At 39.8% G+C, this 21,377-nt stretch overlaps 2 protein-coding genes and 2 non-coding genes across 5 annotated transcripts; all 4 read left to right on the top strand.

Annotated features, from left to right (window-relative positions):
- Positions 1-10,114, top strand: LOC121895667 (nascent polypeptide-associated complex subunit alpha, muscle-specific form-like). Of its 2 annotated transcripts, none has more exons than XM_042409060.1 (9): positions 1-107; positions 1,637-1,711; positions 5,949-6,935; positions 8,454-8,539; positions 8,826-8,903; positions 9,015-9,161; positions 9,391-9,519; positions 9,616-9,738; positions 9,992-10,114. In XM_042409060.1, the coding sequence occupies exons 2-9, from the start codon at positions 1,642-1,644 to the stop codon at positions 10,004-10,006; spliced, it is 1,635 nt and encodes a 544-aa protein (XP_042264994.1). In that variant the 5' UTR covers positions 1-107; positions 1,637-1,641; the 3' UTR covers positions 10,007-10,114. The 2 variants fall into 2 exon arrangements, with proteins under 2 accessions (XP_042264994.1, XP_042264995.1); XM_042409061.1 differs by lacking the exon at positions 5,949-6,935 and adding an exon at positions 4,289-5,032 and having other exon boundaries at positions 2-107.
- On the top strand, positions 8,651-8,724 carry LOC121896540. Its single transcript, XR_006096036.1, has one exon. It is a non-coding gene; the product is annotated as a small nucleolar RNA SNORD59 (small nucleolar RNA).
- LOC121896539 lies at positions 9,838-9,911 on the top strand. Its single transcript, XR_006096035.1, has one exon. It is a non-coding gene; the product is annotated as a small nucleolar RNA SNORD59 (small nucleolar RNA).
- Positions 10,115-13,886: 3,772 nt separating the features above from the next.
- LOC121896335 (prostaglandin E synthase 3-like) lies at positions 13,887-19,749 on the top strand. The gene is made up of 8 exons (XM_042410155.1): positions 13,887-14,191; positions 16,197-16,310; positions 16,940-17,009; positions 17,137-17,235; positions 17,417-17,506; positions 18,337-18,393; positions 18,555-18,582; positions 18,705-19,749. Exons 1-8 carry the CDS (start codon positions 13,902-13,904, stop codon positions 18,722-18,724), a joined length of 768 nt encoding a protein of 255 aa, XP_042266089.1. The 5' UTR covers positions 13,887-13,901; the 3' UTR covers positions 18,725-19,749.
- The last annotated feature ends 1,628 nt before the right edge of the window (positions 19,750-21,377 follow it).

The following is a 21,377-nucleotide window of genomic DNA, read 5'->3' as shown; positions in this document are numbered from 1 at the left end:
TTTAAGTAACCCGGAAGAAGAAGATGCGGCCCTAAACCGGATATTACCGAGAAACGGAGGTTAGAAGTTCTCTCTCACAGCCATCTTGGATATAACGTCCCAAGTCGGTGAGTATCTCCGCTGATAATCCAATATCATCCAGCTATTTTTCACATATTACTGTCCGTACCAACGGTTTCATACGTTTAAGTAAACAGCGGTCATCAGGCCGGTGTAGCTATTATTTACATTTCGTTTCTCTATGCGGTGATATTTGTGCCGTTGTACCGCCGATTACCGGTTCAAAATGGGCGAACATCATGACTACCAGCTCCTTAGCAGCCTGTCAGGGCCGCAGTGAACTGTGTGACAACTGGCTGGTTACTTTGATTAGTTCAGATTGTGGGGAATGTGATGTTATATTTGCTTATTAATTGATAGCTTTCCTCTGTTGAAGCTGACAGATCCTAACATCAGCTCAGTTAAACGTCGCTGTAATACAGACTGAGCTCTCAGGCTAAAGCGTGGTCACCTGTTCAACTAGTTCTGTCAACTGAGAGTCAACGTGAGAATTGGCTAACCCATTCAGTGTTATTGTGCTAAAGAAGCTATCCCAAATTACTATAAGAAGTTTGTATCTGCAGGTCTTAAAAGTCCTAACAGCACTGAATTATGTGTTCTCTTTAACAGTGGTTTTTAAAGTGGGGTCCCGGGACCCCCAGGGGTTTTTTTTAGGGGGTCCTCAGCAAAATGGGGAATAATTTATTTTCACTATAATTCCATTCATAAGTAACAGTGATAGGATATATAACTATTTTGGTCATGGGTTTCATACACTTTCTGTGATGAAATATCTAAAAAGCTAAAATCTTATCAGACGGGGGACTCTGGTATAAAATCTTATTAAATGGGGGTCTGTGGTGTAATTCATGTCAGCGTAGGTGGTCCATGACGTGAAAAAGTTTGAGAACCACTGCTCTATACAATGTTGAATATAGGATTTCTACTCATAGTGGTGTATTTTTACATTTGTATTGCTGACATTACTCAAGTATGGGAGCTGAGTACTTCTCCCATTGCTGTCCTTACTTGATACTTTGTCTAAATCATTCTCATGATATTAATGCTAGTAAAGTTGTTGAATATGATAGTACATACAAGAGATGTGCAGCAATAAATCACAATTTACTACCTTATACTATCAGAATTGGGGGAAAAAAATAAAGAATCGGAACCTGTTATCACCCAAAACTAACTTTTTTTAGTTGTTTGTGTTGATTTCTGATGCTGTCGTAGGGTTGTTTACATCAGCTATATCTGTAAAAACAGCAGGAAATGGGTAATTTGCATCTACAGGTCTTGAAAAGTCTTTAAAAACCTTGAGTTCCCTCAACAGAAAAGGCCTTAGCAGGTTTTAAAGAATCTTACATTTCCTGTCCAAAGGTCTTGAATATTTCCTCTTTCCAGCTGTAGACAGTAACATTTATTGTAAGTTGTACGTGTTTGTACTTCATAAATAATTGCAGGCCTTTTTGTCCCTACTGGTTTTCTCTCATTCTTAGAACAGCATGACAGTGAATAATGTATTAAATTACATTGTGTGTAGTATTTTAAAATGTCTTAAATTTAATTGTCTTTGCCTCATTTTTCTCACCAGCAACCATGCCTGGTGAAGCCACAGAAACGGTCCCAGTCACTGAGCAGGAGATGCAGCAGCCTCAAGTGGAGACTGGTTTGTATATTTTTACTTATCTTGCATGCAATGCTGCATATTGACTGTACTAACGGGGTCCTGGAGCTCAGAGAACGCGTGAATTGTTCAACAAATAGCCGTCTGTTGAAGGTAATTTGTCAAGTAGAGGATCAATATTGAATGATTATTTGGTTCGGGGAGTTGACTCAGCTGGCTGGACACTGAGTTGATGTAACAGGTGACATATTTTGATTGTCACTAGCCAGGTGTTGGGACATTTGTAACAGTTGTTTTCCCACTGAGGGATCTGCATTGGGTTAATATGGCTTGGCTTGAAAAGAGTAATCCAGGACCCCTCCTTTTTTTTTTTTTTCTTTTTTTTTTTTTTTTTTAAATTCACACAAACTCACAATGGCGTGTGGTGACTTGCACTGACAACTGGATCTAGCGCACAATGCATGGTGATGAGTGTGGTTTCTCTGTGCACAATAAATGCCTTGAAAACCCACTTTGTGTAGATGGGACGTAACCTTGTTAGCAATGGCACAGATCTTTGCATTGCCTATTTATTTTAGCCTCACCTGTAAAGCCTTATCATAGCAATATATATAGAAACCATTATTCTCAGTTGGAAAAATGTGGTTAGTTATTTACTTTCTAGCTGTATGTGATCAAACTATAACTTGGTGCCAGCACGACTTTCAAAAAGGACTTACAAGTGCCGAAGAAAGAATGAAACAAACTGTGAAAAATAGTGGACAGACTGTGAAAGTCATCATTGTGCATATTGTACGTGATGCTCTGTGACCAAAAATTAAGATAAGTGTTTTTAATAAAGTGAAAAATAGATGACTGTTTTTCATGGTTTAGTTTTAGTCACTGTTGAGGTGGATATGTCAAGGAGGGTGTTGGAGGAAAAAATCCCAAAACAGTGAATCATAAGTGCTCAAATTTCAGCATAACTGTGCAATTGCACATACATCTGTATTAATTCTTGGGTGTCACTTTTTTACCAGTATGCACCAGTTTTCCACTAAAACTGTTCTGTTTGTGGGAGGAGATGCTTGGCCAGGGGTGGGGCTCTGACTCGAACACCCAACTGATAAGTTGCAGTTAGCACCAGTGAAACAGCTAACAGGGCGGCTAGCCCGTCAGTCAGTAGTAGCTATCACTCTACAACCAAATGTAAAAATAGAAAAGAGGCTTCAGAGACATTCACTGCACATGTACTGTTACTGACTGACATTAAACTGCTGTGAGTTCGATTTGAAACAGTTTCCCAACATTTGTATGTGTGCAGCACAGATGAGACTTTCAAAGGAAGCAATTAATAGTCAATAACTTTGAACTTATTCATTCAACTCATAAGGGGATTTTTGAGTGGTCTGTAGTATTTAATAAATGTACAATGTAAAGATGAAGAACAATAAGCTCCATAATCTACCCTTTTTATTTTTCCTTTAAAATGTAGTCTCAATTCTCACTTAGTCCATTTGAGATCTGAATTTGAATTTATTGATATTATATTTTTGACTATCAGAGTATTGCTCAACCCCCATCATAAAGCTCTACTGAAAAATACATCTTTGTAGTGCTTTAACTACAGTACATCTGTTAAAAAACTGACAAGAACTTAGAAAATACAGTTTTACTGTGAGAGCAGTGAAATACACATGGTGATTTAATTGTGGTTTGATTTGTACAGTCTGAATAGAGGTTTATTAATGTGACGATGCTTGTCAGCTTATTCATCAGGTAAAATAAACAGAGCTCAATATTTTACATTCTGTTCAGCCATGTGGGAGGAACTTGGTGAAAAATCGTGCTTGCAGTAGTAGCTGTACACTCGTTTGGACATTTTCTGTGCAAATACAAACTCCAAGGAAACAAAAGATGACAGATCCTATTATGCAACAGTCATCAGTAACTGACAATGTTACATGTTTGAGAGAGAACTTCTGACAATGATAAGGACAAATACTGATGCAACTTCAACCCCAGATGGATTAGTACTGTACATTATTCAAAATAAGTGTTGGGTCATTATTTCACAGGGATGTGATTGTGTTGGTGTCATGTGGACCAGAGCTCTTCTCTGACCATAAATGTTCTCATCTTTGAATAAAAGGCCTTTTACAATGGAGGAAGTGTAACTATTAAGTAATTACACCACATAGCCTTTTCCATAAAGCAGTATAGTAATGTACAATGCTGAACTGTCTAAATAATTTAGGATTTTAGTCAGTTAGTCTAGTTTGTTGCTTTAAAAAGTGATCTTGGACTGTTAATGGATTTATAGCTTACCTTCATGTATGGGCTGTTTTGGACGATGGGTGGTCTTCCAGTGCTTATCTCACGTTTGGACACTGCATGGAGTTTGGGACATTGGGCACTTTTGTTTCTTTTGGAGAGCACCCAACACGCCCCCCTCCCCTACTTTGGCAAATCAAGAGCCATTTCCACATCACTGAACTTTTTTCCACAAACTCATCGTTTCTATTCACGTGTGGAGCACAATTCCCTTTTTCACAAAGTTTGTGTTGAGCTAGTAAAATTGCTCGTTAACTACTGTGACGGCCCTTCCCCCTGTTACTCCTCTTGCTCTTACTTCATCAGCTGCAGGAGTATTGAGTTCTTCTGCTCCTCCTGAGATGGCTGTTCCTTCAGTAAATAAGGCAATCCCATTGGAGAATCCTCCAGAAACCTCTATTCCTGCTCAAGAGATAGGCTCCCCTGAAGAAACTAGCATTCAGGCTCCTGCCGATCAACCAAACGGTGTGGCTGCTGTTCAAGACATGACCAAGCAATCTGAAGAGACTGGGTTGGAGGCAACACCTGTCTCACCGCAAGGGGCAACTGCTGACCCAGCAGCTGATTTGCCTGTTCCTGAAGAGACCGTGCCTTCTGCTGAGGCTCCCGTTTCTTCCTCAGAGCCGCACATTCAGGAGGTAGCAGCTCCCCCTGAAGAGGTTCAAAATCAGGAGTCAGCTGTTGCTGCTGAAGAACCAGCCAGCCAAGAGGTTACACAGATATCTGTTAAAGAAGAGGCCACTGGAGAAGAGCCGGCAGCAGTGGCAGAAAAAATCCCTGATGATCCAAAACCATCTGCCTCTGAGGACATCAGTGCAAACACTGAAGATGGGAAGACGACTGACGCACCAAAGACTGCGGAAGAATGCCAGAAGAATCTCTGCCCGGACGCAACTCATGAAGTATTGCCTGGTGATGTGAACGTCGATGTGGCTACTCAAAATGAAAACGTAGACAAGAAGGAACCCGTTATACTTCTCTCCAAGGCCATTCAGTCGAAGGGGACTTCCAAATGTGAAGGTCCACCTCTTTCTACCCGCCACCTGTCAGGTTGGTTTATCTTTTTGTGAAAGGCAGACTCTCCTCTTCCCCATACTTTTTGTCCCCATCTTTGAAAAGAACCTTTGTGATTAGGTTCACTTCAACAAAGGTTTAATGTTTTCCATACAGTGCATATAGTTTGTCATATTTTTCAACATGAGAAAGTTGGCTAAATGGATTCATGCCATTCTGCTGCCTGTGTTAGTGTTTTCTGTCTGGATGGGTCATGACTTATTTTATAGTTAATATTGTTTTTGTCTGCATCTTTAATGCTGTAATATCTAAACGGATAGTTAACATTTTCTATTAGACTTATATAACCCTTGTCTGCAACTGATCATGTCTCCCTCATCACCAGTGAAGAATGTTGGTAATTTTAAAAAATGGAAAATAAATGAGTGTAGTTTGGCTAGGAACTGTTTTTGTTTCATTTAAGTTATTTGTATCCATTCTAATACATATTTGACATATATTAGAGACATTCAGTATGTCGCTCCTGCATTTCACTGCACATTGAGAAATGAGTGTCACAAATCTTGACCTGTTTGGCCAGGTGTTGGTCCGTTCTGCTTTGAGGCACCAGTTTAATGGTGCAAGAGTAGTTGCATTTTTGGACTTGCTATGTCTGCGTAACATAGCCCTGTGCTGTGTGATATTTCATTGAGATGTGGTGATGTGCATTGCAAATACTTTTTTGTCTTTAGTGCATCCTAACTAAATATAGAATGCAGTTTTCTGTGTGGAAGTGGGTAGTATGTACCGTGCATTTTGAGTAGCAGTTTGCATCAAACTCTAAAGTTAGGTAGGTGTGTCCTTTTTCCTAACCCTAAGAAAGATGATTCCGTCTTGGTTTGATCGTTTAACCCGCATGAGCAAGCCTTCCACTTTCCCTTCAAAAATGTTTAAAGAATCTTTTTCTATTCAGCTACACCTCCTGCCCCAGCGCAGGCAGCTTCTGGCCCTGCTAAGCCCAAAGGCAAAGATGCCAAGAATGCAAAGGGCTCCTCTGCCCCAAAGGCTGTCCCTGGCAGAAGGAAACGCTCATCAATGTCTGCCTCCTCTTCCTCTCCCACCTCACCAAAATCTACTTCCTCAACCCCCCTGTCACCTGTGCAATCTCCCCTTGCTTCCTCACCTGCTAACCAGGGTAACCGCTCCGGTCCAAAAGTTGTCAAGGCTGGCAAACAAGGAAAGGCTAAGAAAGGAGAGGCATTTGTGCCTGCTCCTGCCCCTGTGGAGAGCAAGGTCACAGGAGCAAATGAAAAACCAGCAGAGTCTATCCCCAAGCAAGCTGCAGTTGAGGCTAAACCTGCCCCAGCTGAGCCAAAAAAATCCCCACCAGCTGCTACAAAGCCTGCTGCTTTTAAAGTTACCTCAAAGCCTGCTGTAGCTGCCCCAGTTTCATTTTCAGATACTATTGCTTCTAGCCCTCCCAAATCAGCTGAAGTTAAGGCACCTTTACCAAAAGCTGCTCCTGTTACTGCAGTAGCTGATGAGGATCTCCCTCCCCTTATCCCACCTGAGAAGCACGTTAAAATGCCAGTGTTTGTACCCCCTGTTGAGAAGGAGTGTGCAAAACCTGCTGCACCTGTTACTAAGGTTCCCAAAGCAGCAGCCCCAGTAAAATCTGCTCCAGTTGAAGGTGCTAAAGTGGTTGCTGAAGCTTTAGCTCTACCTGTTGAGGCTGTTAAACCTGTTGAAGCTCCTAAAACCGTTTCAAAGGCCAAACCTGTACCTATTAAGGCTGCTGAACCAGCAGTCAAAGTTGAAGCTGTTAAAGCAGCAGCCCCAGCCAAACCTGTTCCTGTTGAAGCTCCTAAACCAGTTGTTGAGGCCAAACCTGCTCCTGTTGAAGCTCCTAAACCAGTTGTTGAGGCCAAACCTGCTCCTGTTGAGGCTACTAAGCCAGCTGGTAAGGCCAAACCTGTCCCTGTCGAGGCTGCTGAACCTGTCCCTGTCGAGGCTGCTGAACCTGTCCCTGTCGAGGCTGCTGAACCTGCCCCTGTCGAGGCTGCTAAACCTGCCCCTGTCGAGCCTGCTAACCCTGCCCCGGTCGAGGCTGCTAACCCTGCCCCGGTCGAGGCTGCTAAACCTGCCCCGGTCGAGGCTGCTAAACCTGCCCCGGTCGAGCCTGCTAACCCTGCCCCGGTCGAGCCTGCTAACCCTGCCCCTGTCGAGCCTGCTAACCCTGCCCCTGTCGAGGCTGCTAAACCTGCCCCGGTCGAGGCTGCTAAACCTGCCCCGGTCGAGGCTGCTAAACCTGCCCCGGTCGAGGCTGCTAAACCTGCCCCTGTCGAGGCTGCTAACCCTGCCCCTGTCGAGGCTGCTAAACCCGCCCCGGTCGAGGCTGCTAAACCCGCCCCGGTCGAGGCTGCTAAACCCGCCCCGGTCGAGGCTGCTAAACAAGTTGAAAAAACTAAATCTGCAAAGCCAGATGCAGAGGTTGTTAAGCCTGCTGCAGAACCTAAGCCAGCTGCCGCTGAGGTTACCGAGCCAGCCCCTGTAAAGGCTGCCGAGCCAGTTACTGAGGCCAAATTGGTTGAGGTTAAGGCTGGACCTGCTGAGGTTGCCAAGCCTGCTGTTCCAGCAGCCAAACCAGCAGCTGAGCCTTCATCCGCTCCCTTAAAACCTGCCCCTATTGAGCCTGCTGTTTCTGACGCAGCTCCCCGTAAACTCACATTTGCTGAGGCAGTTGCAAAACCTACCACTGTTAAACCTGAGGTTGAGGTAACTCCTTCTGAACCTGTCTCATCACCCAAACCTGCTCCCACACCTGCTAAAACCCCAGCCAAGGTGGAGCCTGTGATCAAGAATGATAAGGGTATTTTCTTCTTTCTTTCCTCCTGTGTGCTGTTTTTCCTACTATCGCTGCGTTTTTGGAACTGCTCAGATGCTTAAATGTGCTATTCTGTTAAAAAGCAAATAATGTGTAAGTAAGTATGCTCTTGCTTTGATGTAAAGTTTAACTCCTAACATGCTCCTAGTCGTTGAAATGGACGCTCCTGTTATTGGAAACAGTTGGTTCTGTTGTTGCATACTGTTAGCTACGTTGCAGTTTAATTTATGCAAATATATGATGTCTAATGAGGTTTTGTTTTTTTTTTGTTTTTTTCAGCAGTGATGTGTAGTGTCAGTCTGATAAATGATATTGGATATTAGGGTGTTGCGTTCACATACTTGGAGTACACAATAATTTGGATTTGAGTTCATTATTATTGCAGTCTTTGTTAACTTACATGTTGGAATTGTCCACATGTTGGGTGGGTATAGTTCATCTCCAGTAACAACAAACATACTGTATTTTGAACCATTATTGACCAACCTGTTTTCCTTCCCCAGGATCAATGCAGCTTTTTTCCTGCATGAGCACATGTTTGAAACAGGTGGCATGTTGTGACTAACTTTTGGTTTCTGTCGGCGTTTTCTGTAGGATCTGGCACTGAGTCGGACAGTGACGACTCAGTCCCTGAGCTGGAGGAACAGGACTCTGCCCAGACACAGACACAGCAAGCTCAGGTGAGAATTTAGTCTGGTCTGGAATATTGTATTCACTGATACAGACTTTAACCTAAACAGAAAAGATCATGAGCGTCAAACATTTTGAGCAGATGTTTTTGGTCTTTTGACTCTTCAGTGATGATTTACACAGTGACTTTCGTTCTTCTGAGCCTCCTGAAGCCACCCTTTCTGTCCTGAGAAGAGAAATTGTTAAAAGCATTTCAATGTTTTTGAGTTCATATCCAAACTTAATTCACATTTACTCGTTGACATTAAACGTGGATGAATATTCTGTCTCCTATAGCTTGCAGCAGCTGCTGAAATAGACGAGGAACCTGTCAGCAAAGCCAAACAGAGCCGCAGTGAAAAGAAGGCACGAAAGGTAATGATCTTGTTTTAATGACAGTATTTTTCTTTACTGCTTGCTTTTCTGCTTTCTTTCTTTTAGTTAAACTTGGCCACATCTGTAAAATATGACTTGTGTTTCTTACAGGCGATGTCAAAGCTTGGTCTCAGGCAGGTAACAGGGGTCACCAGAGTCACCATTCGCAAGTCAAAGAACATCTTGTTCGTCATTACCAAACCAGACGTCTACAAGAGCCCCGCATCAGACACATACATCGTCTTCGGTGAAGCTAAGGTATGTAGCCAGCAATGACGATAGCCTTCATTAGTCGTCTTGAGCCTTTAAAGGATTATAATGGTTATATTGTCTTGTCTTAGCTTTTTATAAGGCAGCAGAACAGATTCATTGAGAGATTCAGGTCACGGTTACCATAGTGATAGTCAAAATAGTACAAAATGTCCTCAACTAAATGTTATTGCCAAATGGTGTATTGATTTTTCATTTTACTGTGTGTGCACCCTAGATCGAAGATCTTTCCCAGCAAGCCCAGCTGGCTGCTGCAGAAAAATTCAAGGTACAGGGAGAAGCTGTATCAAACATCCAGGAAAACACACAGACGCCAACAGTACAGGAGGAGAGCGAAGAAGAAGAGGTAAGACTTTTTCATTCAGATGAAAAGGAGCTAAAACTAATGGGTGTTTCTTGCTTCATAATATGATGTAATACAAATTTCTCATTATTTTTATAGGTTGATGAGACCGGAGTTGAGGTTAAGGACATTGAACTCGTCATGTCACAAGCCAACGTGTCGCGGGCGAAGGCTGTACGCGCCCTGAAAAACAACAACAACGACATTGTCAATGCTATTATGGTAAGATATAAAAACCCTTTTTCAGTGGTAGCAAAGTGGAGTCTTTATTCAGCCATTTTAAATGGTTTGCTCAAATCTGAACTAATGTGTATGGAAAACTCTTCAGTGATGATTGATACAGTGACTTTCGTTCTTCTGAGTTTACTGAAGCCAACATTTCTGTCCTGAGAAGAGAGAAACTCTTTAACATATGGGTCAAAAAGAATGTCTTGACACAAACGCTAACAAACCTTTTTTTTTGTTCCCTTTGCAGGAGTTGACGATGTAAGGGGACGCTGGCAACAAAGGGTCGAAGAGAGGTTGCTGATTTAATCTAAGCTCGTTTATACAATTTATACCCAAGATGGAAATAAAGTTGTGGCTTGATAAAATGAAATTTTGTTGTTTGTACTTCATTGGAAAAAATGGGAGGTTTTTTTTTTTTTTTTTTCATTGTGATTTGGTTACAAAGACTGATGAACCTGGTCAAGGTAGCAGTAAGTTGAGCTTCATTTGAACCCCAACCCTAAAATTTCAGAAAACGTTTATTTGTAATATCAATTCTACCAATCATAATTTTTTACCCACATATTCCTATATAGGGTCACAGGGTGCAGCAATACCAGTATTGCACTGGACAGGACACCAGTGTTTATACAGATTCCTCAAGTCAAATCCCAGTATTCACACCAAGGCTGAGTTTTGAGCCTGTAGTGCTCCCAGGGAGCCACTGCGGTGTAGCAATCAAAATATATGAATTCAAAGTAATGATCATTTAATTTTGTGTGGGTGACACGGCTGGAAATCCAGTGTCAGTTCATCTGGTTTCAGAGTGCCTTGGGCCTGATTTGATCTTTAACACACCCAATACCAGGCAGAGGTGAGTTGGCGTATCTTATTAGCACAGATAAGTAGCAGTCAAATCAGAAATATGCCGTCTCGAAGGATCGCAAGTCACACCTCAATTCTCGTGCTTTGAAAAATCAGGATGAACGTGGGAGTGTACAGCTCACTGTCTTAGAGCAAGCTGAAATGAAATGTTTGCCTGCTTCATATCTGCAAATTAGTTTTGGCAAAAGTTGATTCTGTGTCAAGATGGCTGCTGAACTGTCTCCATTTTGTCTCAAATGCCAATACAAAAAGGCTCAATTTTCTCACTGGGAGAAATAAGTAAGTGCTGAGTATGGACATCCTCTATTATGGTTAGCTGTAGTACCACAAAGCCTCATATTTATATTATAATTCTCTCAAACTGAATCCCTCATGAAACAGATCAAAACAAATTTCCTCAATCATTAAAGCAGAGGCTAAGATATCCTGACATTTTCCATCCATTGGATGAGTTGAGCTCCAAAAATGTTGGATCCTACACTTCCCATAATGCAACTTGATAGCACTCATTCAGTTAGACCCTCCCTTTCTGGTAAATGCTCATGTCTTTCTATCTTCCCAGCGGAAATGCAGGTTTTCTGTTTAAAAAATTGTTGTCCCAAAGACCAGGCTGACAAACCTGATGGATGTCACTTCAATTATTTCCTCAGTTTTGACAAATCTCCCTCCAGAACTACAGAATAACAATATTAAAGACTAACTTTGATGTGTTAAATCATCAGAGTTCACATTTAAAAACACTTCATAGCATCTACACACTCATCCTGTAGCCAAGCGGGTAATTTATCTTATTTAGGCTCGTTAGATGTCTTCTTGTACAGTTTTGTTGCACTTGTTAGGTCGGGACAGACAGCCTCGTATCTTTATGACTCTTTTAATCACTGGTTTATGGAGTTTGGTGACTTCATCAAAGCTCCGAGTGTTTTATGCAACACCCCCCAAAAAAACCTGCCTTCTTTTGAGATGGTAAAGCTTTGGTTCATCTTTGGGACTTCCAGTCTGCAGCTGGACCATGTCGGCACAGGTGGAAATCCAAAAACACAACTTAATTTTCAACTGAATAAACAAATAAAGCTAAATTATTATTTTCCTTGTGATTTTAAACAGGTGAATCATGAATCTGAAACTGTAACATTATAAAGAGTAAAATAGACAATACAAATGTGAAGGCCCACAGTTAATGGGAGACTGAGAATGGAGGGCATAACAAGCATAAATCTGGTAAAAAGACAAATGAAAAATTATAATGGAAAAGATACAAACATAGTTGGGAATGTGTAGAAAATCCTGCAGGGAGAATATGAAATAAAAATTGGTGCTATTAAGACAAAATGGGAACAAAAGTAAGATGAAGAATGGAAACGGATGTTTAATGAGGTTCAGAAAACTACAAATCTAAACTCTGGAGGAACTGTGGTGAAATTAGGGCAAACAATATGCATCTTTTTCTTTTTATTCCTGTGAGTCTTTGAATAAATTTTGTTAGCAAATGTTGCAGTTAATAGAGGAAGTTATCAAAAACAAACAAACATTGTATTTCAAAGCAGAGTATATTCTACAGTGAAAATCCCCAGGTGGATTTAGTGAAGATGAAAATTATTTATTGAGAATCCTGAGAATCACAACACTGAAGCAAATTACAAGAAGAAGGAGGTGGATAAAGACTTAACTAGCTGGAAAAGCACAATTCAACAGATACAATTTATGGAGAAAATGACTCAAAAAAATAAGAAATATGGGGGATGCATTTGAAAAAAGATGGATTCTGGTGACATAAAGTTATAACTATGCATGAAGAATAAAAGTTATGTATCAACTTGTCCACTTTTTGCAATTAGTCAGATGATTTTTACTTTACTCTCTGTGCCTAGCTATAAGTTCCTGTTCTGTTAAATATAAATGTCTATATAAATGATGTAGCTATATTTTCTTATATGTATAGTAGGATAATTGTATGTTATATCAAATCTAGTATTAATTGAATGTACCTTTTTTAAAAGTTGAATTCTGCTTCGCCTTTTCTGTTAAGATAACTTCTATATCATAAATTGTTGAAAGTGGAAAACAACATGAAAACAACTAAAGTATTAAAAGAAGAAGACAATCATTTGGTCATCATTTAATCATTTGAAGGGCACACATTCACCAAAGACAAAAAGAGGAAGGGAGGATGTGAGATGCCCATTGCATTTATGAAAATTTCTATTTATCTTTCCACTATCATTTTGATGACTGAATCACTCAAAGTAGCCATTCAGATTAGATGACTACAATGTACACTTTAGAATCGACAACTGCATTTATTAATATTGTGTTTTGTCCTTTTTTTTCCTTACACTTACTGCTACACAAGTGAACGACACTAGAAAGTAGATAAACCTTTCAACAAATAGGATTACAGCCTTAAATATGCATCTGGATTACTGTCATGCATTTTCTTGTGTATTCTTGTATGAAATTAAGACATGTTTGCCTCTTTGTCTGTAACAGTCTTGGTAAAAGTTGCAATATTTTAAACGCTGGGTTAACAATTTTTCCAAGTCAGGTGTCCATATGAACCCTGAAAGAGGTTTTCCTCGCTGTAATCATTCCTCCTGTTCATACTGGCTATTAAAAGATCACCTTCCAATGCACTTTCAATGTAAGTGATGGAGGCCAAAATCCAGTGTGTCCACAAGTCATTTTGTGCAAAAATGCATTTAAAAGTTTATCTGAAGCTTATATGAGGCTTCAGCAGTCTGGGTTAGTCATATCAAGTGGATATCTGCCATTTACAGTCTTTTTAGCATCAAATTCCCTCTTTATGTTTCCTCGGACAGTGTTTCCCTGTTGAGCTGCGATGGAAGTATTGTAACAAAAAGAGGGACTTTAGCACTAAAAGACTGTAACATTGAAAGGTATCTACTTGATTTGACTCATTTGGATGGCGGAAGCTTCATATTAGCTTCAGATAAACTTTTAAATACATTTTTTTGCACAGAATGAGGACTGTAGATTTTGTCCCCCATCACTTACATTGTAAGTGCATTATGAAGGGATCTTCTAATGGTCATTATGAACAGGAGGAATGATTACAGCCAGAAAAACCTATTTCAGTGTTCATTTTGGCACCTGACTATTGTTTAAAGAGAGAGTTGAAAAATCATGAACTTATCCTTTAAAGTGCTATAAAATGTATTGTAATGTAAAATACTGTGCAGTACAATTTTGTGCATTTTCCTTTAACCCCCCCAGACTCATCCTTAAATTGTTCGGGGATAAGGGATAAGATTATTTGAGGCTGGCTGGGGACCATGGCAAAGCACATTAAATGTATTGAAGTCCAGGGCAGATCACACGCCGCCTCCCTCACATCGCCCACAGCCGTGACTGAAAGCTCTAGAAACGTCTCGTACGCTGTAGCTGCGTCAGAACTGCAATTCTCATCCTGTTGTACGCAAGAAGATCCGGCGTACAGTCCACAAGCTAGAGGCGTTTGCATTGGTTGTGTGTGGGCAGCATTTCCTTCTTTTTTACAGGCATTTCTATTCTTTCCAGAAGGCTGTTTTATCAGTGAAAAAGAAGCTCACTTTCACGCCGACATGTAAGTTGTGGGAAGTGTAAAAATGGTGGGGAAAAAGGTGATAATACAAACTGAGTAGCCAGTTTAGCTAACGTTAGCCGTCCGACAACATGCTTCGGCCAAGGCGGGAGGTTGGCCTTACCTCAGTGAACTGTGAGCTAACGGGAACACGCTGCCTAGCTGGAATTTCATATAATGGGTTTTTTAAAAAAGCCTTAGGCACCATCAGAGTTATTGTAGCAGAACAGGTTTCGCTGCGTTAGCTGTAAAGACAGTTACGTTTACTTTACGTTATTTCATGTGTCAGGTGCACCGCATGGCTTCACTAACGTCAATGCTGTTAGCTCGGCTAGCAGAGTGTTCATTTAAGTGCTTCATACAAGGCTATCGTTAGATTAGCATGTGGTCTGTGCCAGCAATCATGACTTAAGCGTTATACAGAAAATGTGGGATGTGTTATGACAACAGCGAAGCCAAGTGTTATTAATCTTTGGCGGATTTATAGTGTAGTTATGAGGGAGAGAGCAACAGCGTTTGTATTCAACGCTAGCGCCCATCCACCGCCTTGGTTGCCCCTCGATCATTTGTAAGAGGATTTGAAAGCTAAAGAGGCCATCATCATTTCAGTGCATAGAGGAGAAAGGTGCTAATAAACATAACGCTAGAGTTTAAGTAATGGCTACAACTCGTGTGACTTGCATAAAATGAATCGAAACATCAATTAACGCGGATGTGAGTCGTTATAGATGAGTGGTAACCACTGATATGTACTGAAGATGTGTTTCTCATTGATGTAGTTGACGGTAAGTTTGTATTAATGGAGGAGCAATCATATATCATTTAATAAGGTTTAAAGGACGGGTGCACAATTTTTCAAGTATGTCTTTAAAACAACATTGAAATAGTTTTTTATTGCCATAATCATTCCCCCTGTTCATACTGGTTAGTAGAAGATACCTTCATTATGCACTTATAATGTAAATGATGGGGGCCACAAGTCTCCTTTTGTGCAAAAATCTATTCGAAAGTTTATCTGAAGCTAATATGAAGCTTCAGCCATCCAAATGAGTCAAGATATCTTTCAACGTTAGTCTTTTTGGTGCCAAAGTCCCTCTCTTTGTTACTATACTTCCATTTGATATGACCAATTCAGACTGACGAAGCCTCTTATAAGTTTCATATAAACTTGCATTTTTGCACAAAGTGACTGTGTGGACACACTGCATTCCGGTCCCCACCACTTACATTGAAAGCACATTTGAAGTGGATCTTTCATCAGCAAGTATGAACAGGAGGACTGATTACAGCGTGGAAAACCTCTTTCGGTTTTTGTTCGGGCACCTGACTTGTTTTAAGACAGACTTGAACAGTTGTGAATCATGAATGAGCATGAATTCTTCCCTCATATCTTGCATTAACTGTATTAGTGGGTATTACTAATTGGATTGAGCATCACTATTTATTTTATGATGAATTTGGTATATTAGTCACACCGAAGGACTTAAAAAAAAACCTGATTATAACTTTGGCATCGACAGGTTAAAAGCAGTACAATAATATTCATCGTTTCTAGGAAAACCTGAGGTGAACCCATGCAAAACATATTGACTTTTAGTGAGCACAGATGTGTTACTTTTGAGGTGTCTTGATACAGGATCACACTGTGTAACTGGATTCTGTGTGGTAACCTGATACACAGGCTTTTTTTTGCCCACCTGTTACCTGTACTGGTGACCTGTATCATGTATTTTTTATGAAAATTGTGGCTCTGATGAGCTGCACTATGTACTTTTACAAAACATGGGAAAGGGTAGAAATTTTCAAGTCATTGTTGCTTATTTTTGGACCAGATCCTAACATTGTGTAAAGCTCTGGCTAAAAGTACCAAGATCTGTGCTCTAAATGAACATTGTGAATTACAACTGGCCACACATTTTGTTTAGAAAACCATTCATGCTGTAAAACCATTAAGTGTTGAGCTCTCCAACATGCTATTGATGTTTTGACATCTTCTGTTTCTTCACAGGCATCCAGCAACTGCCAAGTGGTACGACAGGAGGGACTCTGTTTTTATAGAGTTCTGTGTGGCAGACAGCAAAGATGTTAAAGTCAATTTTGATAAAACAAAGTGCGGTTTCAGGTACGTTTGCCTCATGCTGGCTGTTTAAAACAAACTATCAAGAGCAGTATCCAATGAGAGTGCAACGTGAAGCAGGAGGCAGCGGACACACACACACTCCAAACTAAAATAGCACAGTCAATTATTTTATTAATTAACAGGAAGCATTGAATGAGCTGCAAGAGTGACACAGTAGGATGCTTCAAAAACATGCAGAAAATGCTGATCAAGATAACAAGTGTGAAGTTGCACGCCTTTTTATTATTACGCTTAGTTGAATGCCAAGTTCATCAGAACACAAACCACAACTAACGCCCTGTTTGTTATTGCATTTGGATTAAGTATGGCACTCTAATTCTTTTTCGTTTTATTTCACGTCTCATGTTATTGTTAAATATCACGATTGCTTGGATTTGCTCCTTTCATGGGTTTTTAAAGGTGGAGTAACCTTGTTATCAGTGCACCTCATTTGGGAGAAGTTTTGTACACACTCACATCAACATGATAACAGTTTGGGACAAAAAATGTCTCTGGTGTAAGCAGCACAGCAGTTCTGAGATTTTTGAAAGTCCTGTGGTCTGCACTTGGCTTGACCTCTGTTTGTTGTTTCGTTCCTCCCAGAATTTTAACTGTCTCTTCTTTTTCCTCAGTTGTCTTGGTGGAACTGACAATGTCAAACACGAGAATGAAATAGAACTTTTTGAAGCCATTGATGAAAATGTAAGTTATAACAAGTTATTGTCTGAATCACTGCTTTAGAACATTTAGCCAGTACCGCAGATTGCATTGCACGAAATGTATCCAAAAATTAACCACACATTGGTGTTTTCTTTCCTCCTAAACACAGGAATCCAAACATAAACGCACAGATCGCTCAGTGTTGTGCTATCTACGAAAAGCGCAGCCAGGGAAGGCGTGGCCGAGGCTAACAAAAGAGAAGGCAAAGGTCAGAAACGCACAAGCAAACCGTTCTTAAATATAAAGGACAGCGTGTGTCATAAATTTGGCTTGAAATGTTAATCGTTAACAGTGCGATACAGTCAGCCGAAACTAAAATGTCACAAATTAGGTTGTTTAAATGCATCTCATTGCTATTATGAGGAATTTTAATTTTTGTGTCTCTACAGCTGAGTTGGCTCAGTGTTGACTTCAACAACTGGAAAGACTGGGAGGATGATTCAGATGAGGAGATGGGCAACTTCGATCAATTCTCAGATGTAAGCACTGTTCATTGACTAGTATCAGTTAAAATTCATCATTACTTTAAAGAGGTAAATGTTTGACATAATTAGGAGCTTTTTCCATATTATTGTATCAGCTATTATACCATCAATCAAAATAACAAACAGGCCCATCCAAAAAAGCCCAGAATGGCATTTTGACCAGGCCCAAAGTGTAAGAGATAATGTTACAGAATATAGCGATGACTCCTAAAGATGTCTCAAGGTTGTTTTTTAACATCTTTTTTATTTCAGTCATATAATACGAGGACGATACAGAGTCTCAAGTTGATGTTTATGTTTGTTTTCCAACATAACACAACTGAATATTGCACACTTGGCATGAAATAGTCCTAATTTGTATTCTAGTGAAGTACAGTTTTCAAGTTGAAAAAGGACAAAAAGTAGGAGTGCCCAAGCTCCCCAATTCACGTTCAGCTTGGAACCTTTTTTTGCATGTCATTCCCTCCTCTCTCTCTCTCTCTTTTAATTTCCTGTGATCTCTCCACTGTTGCTAAAAGAAAACAGCACTGGTATCAGAAGGGTGCTTGTTGTTGACATGTAACATAATTGGTACTAGGAGACAAAGCGTGATGCATCTCCACTGTCTAATCTTATTAAGTAGGAAAGTGCATCAACATGCTCTGTCATTCCAGCTGTAGTCGATTCATTCTGTCATCATGACAAATGACATTATTGAAGTACAGTATGAACCAAGCTTAAAGTGAGAAAGATGCAAAGGATTTTCCACCACTGTCTTACTTCGGGTGCCTGGGTTTAAGAAGCATTTAAGAAAAGTAAATGACTCTTTTGGTGTAATATTACAGATGATGAACAACATGGGAGGTGAGGATGACCTACCCGATCTAGACGGTGCAGATGACGTAAGAATCCTTTTTTTACCCCCTTTTTATTTGCTTTCTAAGCAGTTGGCTTATATGCAGTAATGAAAACGGATCATTAAATTTAGGCTTATTGTAGTGAACTCCTGTTGAACCTTATGCTACATTTCTCCACTTCATCTTTTACCTTTTGTCTTTTTTAGGACGAGTCTGCAGATAGCGACGACGAGAGTAAGTATTAATGAGCCTTTACAACAACTTTATAGGATGACTACGACCTTTTTGATAAGTGTTTTTTTGTTCTGATAGAAGGTTTTAATTTTTTTTTTTTTTCTGTTTGACTTCACTTTCAGAAATGCCAGATTTGGAGTAGAAAGACTGTAAGACTCTGGAAAGAAAATGGAAGAACAGACGGCAAGAAGAATCAAAACAAATGTATATCTTGAAAATCGAAGGCAGTGACAAACAACTGTACATATGAGTCAGTAGCCATATTTAAAATCCATAGCCTCAGCTCCAAACTCTTGACCGATCAGTCCACTGAAGGTTGATATGCATGGTATTGTACAGAGCAGCTATCTCCACTTCCATTTGCTGTACTGCACCTTTTTGGGTATCTCGTTTTACTGTTAAATATTACAACTAAGCACACATTATTTGTTGGAAAAGCTGTATAGTTGTCCTCAACTGAGCAATACGTGTTAAGAGATTTACAACTTGTTTTCAAATAAACTGTGGTTAAAAATGATAAGGCCCACCCATTCCCAATGTTGTGGTTTTAAGTTAGTCGACCAGTGTAGTTTCTCATGATTTTAAGAAGACACTAGCTATGTACATCTGAGAATTAGATGCGTTTACTGATTGGGTTCCTCTAAAGCCTTCCATGTGCCGTGAATTAGATATCCAGGAAGCCAGTCTTTGTTTCTGTAGCTTAACCTTCCAGCTTACATGTTTCCCTTTACTTATTGTTTAATGTATGTGAAATTGGAATCATTGCAGAAATATTTGCATCTTCCCACTGATCATCTGGTAATTTGAATGAATCCCACACAGTCAGTATCTTAACAGTTCCTCTCTCCATACCCGCCTAACATGCACACTCACGTTAAGACTGAAGAAGCAAGATGAAATGTTTTGCAGCTGATATAAAGAGGCTTGAAGCTCGGTTGGGCCTCAACATCATGTGGTTCGTTGCTATCCTCCAGGTTCTTTCCGTTTGTTCATCTAGAGTAGATCCTCCCTTGTCGGTGAGGGAGTGTCGGAAAGATATGGCGACATGTAATGACCAAATTATATTTGCACTGTCAATAAAATGTAAGGGGAGACAAGTAATGTTGAATTACAGTGGAAATTCTTTTTTTATTGTCTACATCTTTCTAATAAACTGTTTAAGAATCATTTTCAATGAGTTTTTTTTTTTTTCTTAATGACATCGGATTTATTTATACAAGTGTGACTTTCTGTCAAAAGGAGGGCCAGTGATGGTGGGTTTCAACCCCCCACAAATATCACTGGGAATTAAACATTTTTTGGATAGAAGACATGATTTTAAATTCAACACAACACCTCTGCCATAGATTTTTCTTTGATGAAGTTTATACATTATTAGTTTTTGTTAACACTGTCAGAAAGGTAATAATTCTAATTTGTTATTGAGGTTGTAGTTGGTGGTGGTGGTAGTGTACTGGAGTGAATATATTGTATTGAAAAGTGTTCCTAATATTTTGCACCCCTCATGTATGTTAATAGGGTGGACAGAATATTAGGAACTCTTCTATTTAATGGTGAGTGTATGCACTAAAGTTAATTTAAGTGAGTAATAAACTATTACTATTATTATTATATATATTATTAGAGAATTACGTAAGTATTATAGTGTTGTGGCCCTGCCAGCAGGGTGCTCTCTTAAACATAGAAAAATCAATCTCAAGATTGATCACCTTTACAGTGCACCACTTGATTGAAATGGCATATTCATAATGGAATTGTTTACAGGATACAATATTGGCTCTTTCATGTTTTTAAAAAATAACTTTGTTGTATTTAATAGAGGTAATCATACTTTAAGTAGAGTATTCCTACTCGAGTATTCCTGAGTATATGTCGGCGCTAGGACCCAGAAGGCTGCACGCTCCTCCGCCGAGAACGAAGACTTCCTCTTCAGGCCTGATTTCCTCACTGTCATTTCCGAGAAGATTTCTATAATATGCGAAACTAATTTCCTGTTTTCACTCTGAAGCACTTTAAAATTAAAGCGTAGATTTTATTTTGCAGCTGTAAAAGGATGACTGGGTGGGATTAGCACTGGATTGTTTAAATTTGCTTCACAAATAACCTAACCTGAACAATTTAAAAACAAGGTTTTTGAGGCGAAAAATTCCCTTACACCTGGTTAATTTAAAAAAAAAGGTAGACATAGTTGACTAGCTGTAAACTCACATCAGTAAATGCCAATGAACCACTTTGTTTTGTCACTGTTTAGTGGTGGAAATGAGTAAACTTAACTCAAGTAGCCCACTTAAGTACATCTGAGGTACTATGGGCTACTTTACTTGAGTATTCCCATTTTATGCTACTTTGTACTTTTACTCCACTACATTTCATATTCCACTTTTTGCTCCATTACAGTTACTTGACAGCTATTATTGAGTATAATAAGTGGTGTAAGAAGTATTCAGATCCTTTACTTCAGTAAAAGTACCAATACAGCAATGTAAAAATACTCCACTAGAAGTAAACGTCCTGCATGAAAAATCCTACTTACGTAAAAGTACATAAGTATCAGCAGCAAAATGTAGTTAAAGTATTGCAGTACAAGTAGTGGTTTGGTCCCTCTGGCTGATATATTATTATATAGGACATCATTAGATTATTAATACTGAATCATCAGTGTTAGAGCAGCATGTTACTGTTGTAGCTGCTGGAGGTGGAGCTAGTTTGAACTACTTCATATACAGTTAGATAGTTTAGTCCAGTGGTTCCCAACCTAGGGGTCGGGTCCCTCCAAAGGGTCACCAGATAAATCT

Source organism: Thunnus maccoyii, chromosome 4 (genome assembly GCF_910596095.1).
Source record: "Thunnus maccoyii chromosome 4, fThuMac1.1, whole genome shotgun sequence".
NCBI classification, from domain to species: domain Eukaryota; kingdom Metazoa; phylum Chordata; class Actinopteri; order Scombriformes; family Scombridae; genus Thunnus; species Thunnus maccoyii.
This window is presented reverse-complemented; position numbering and strand designations above follow the sequence as displayed.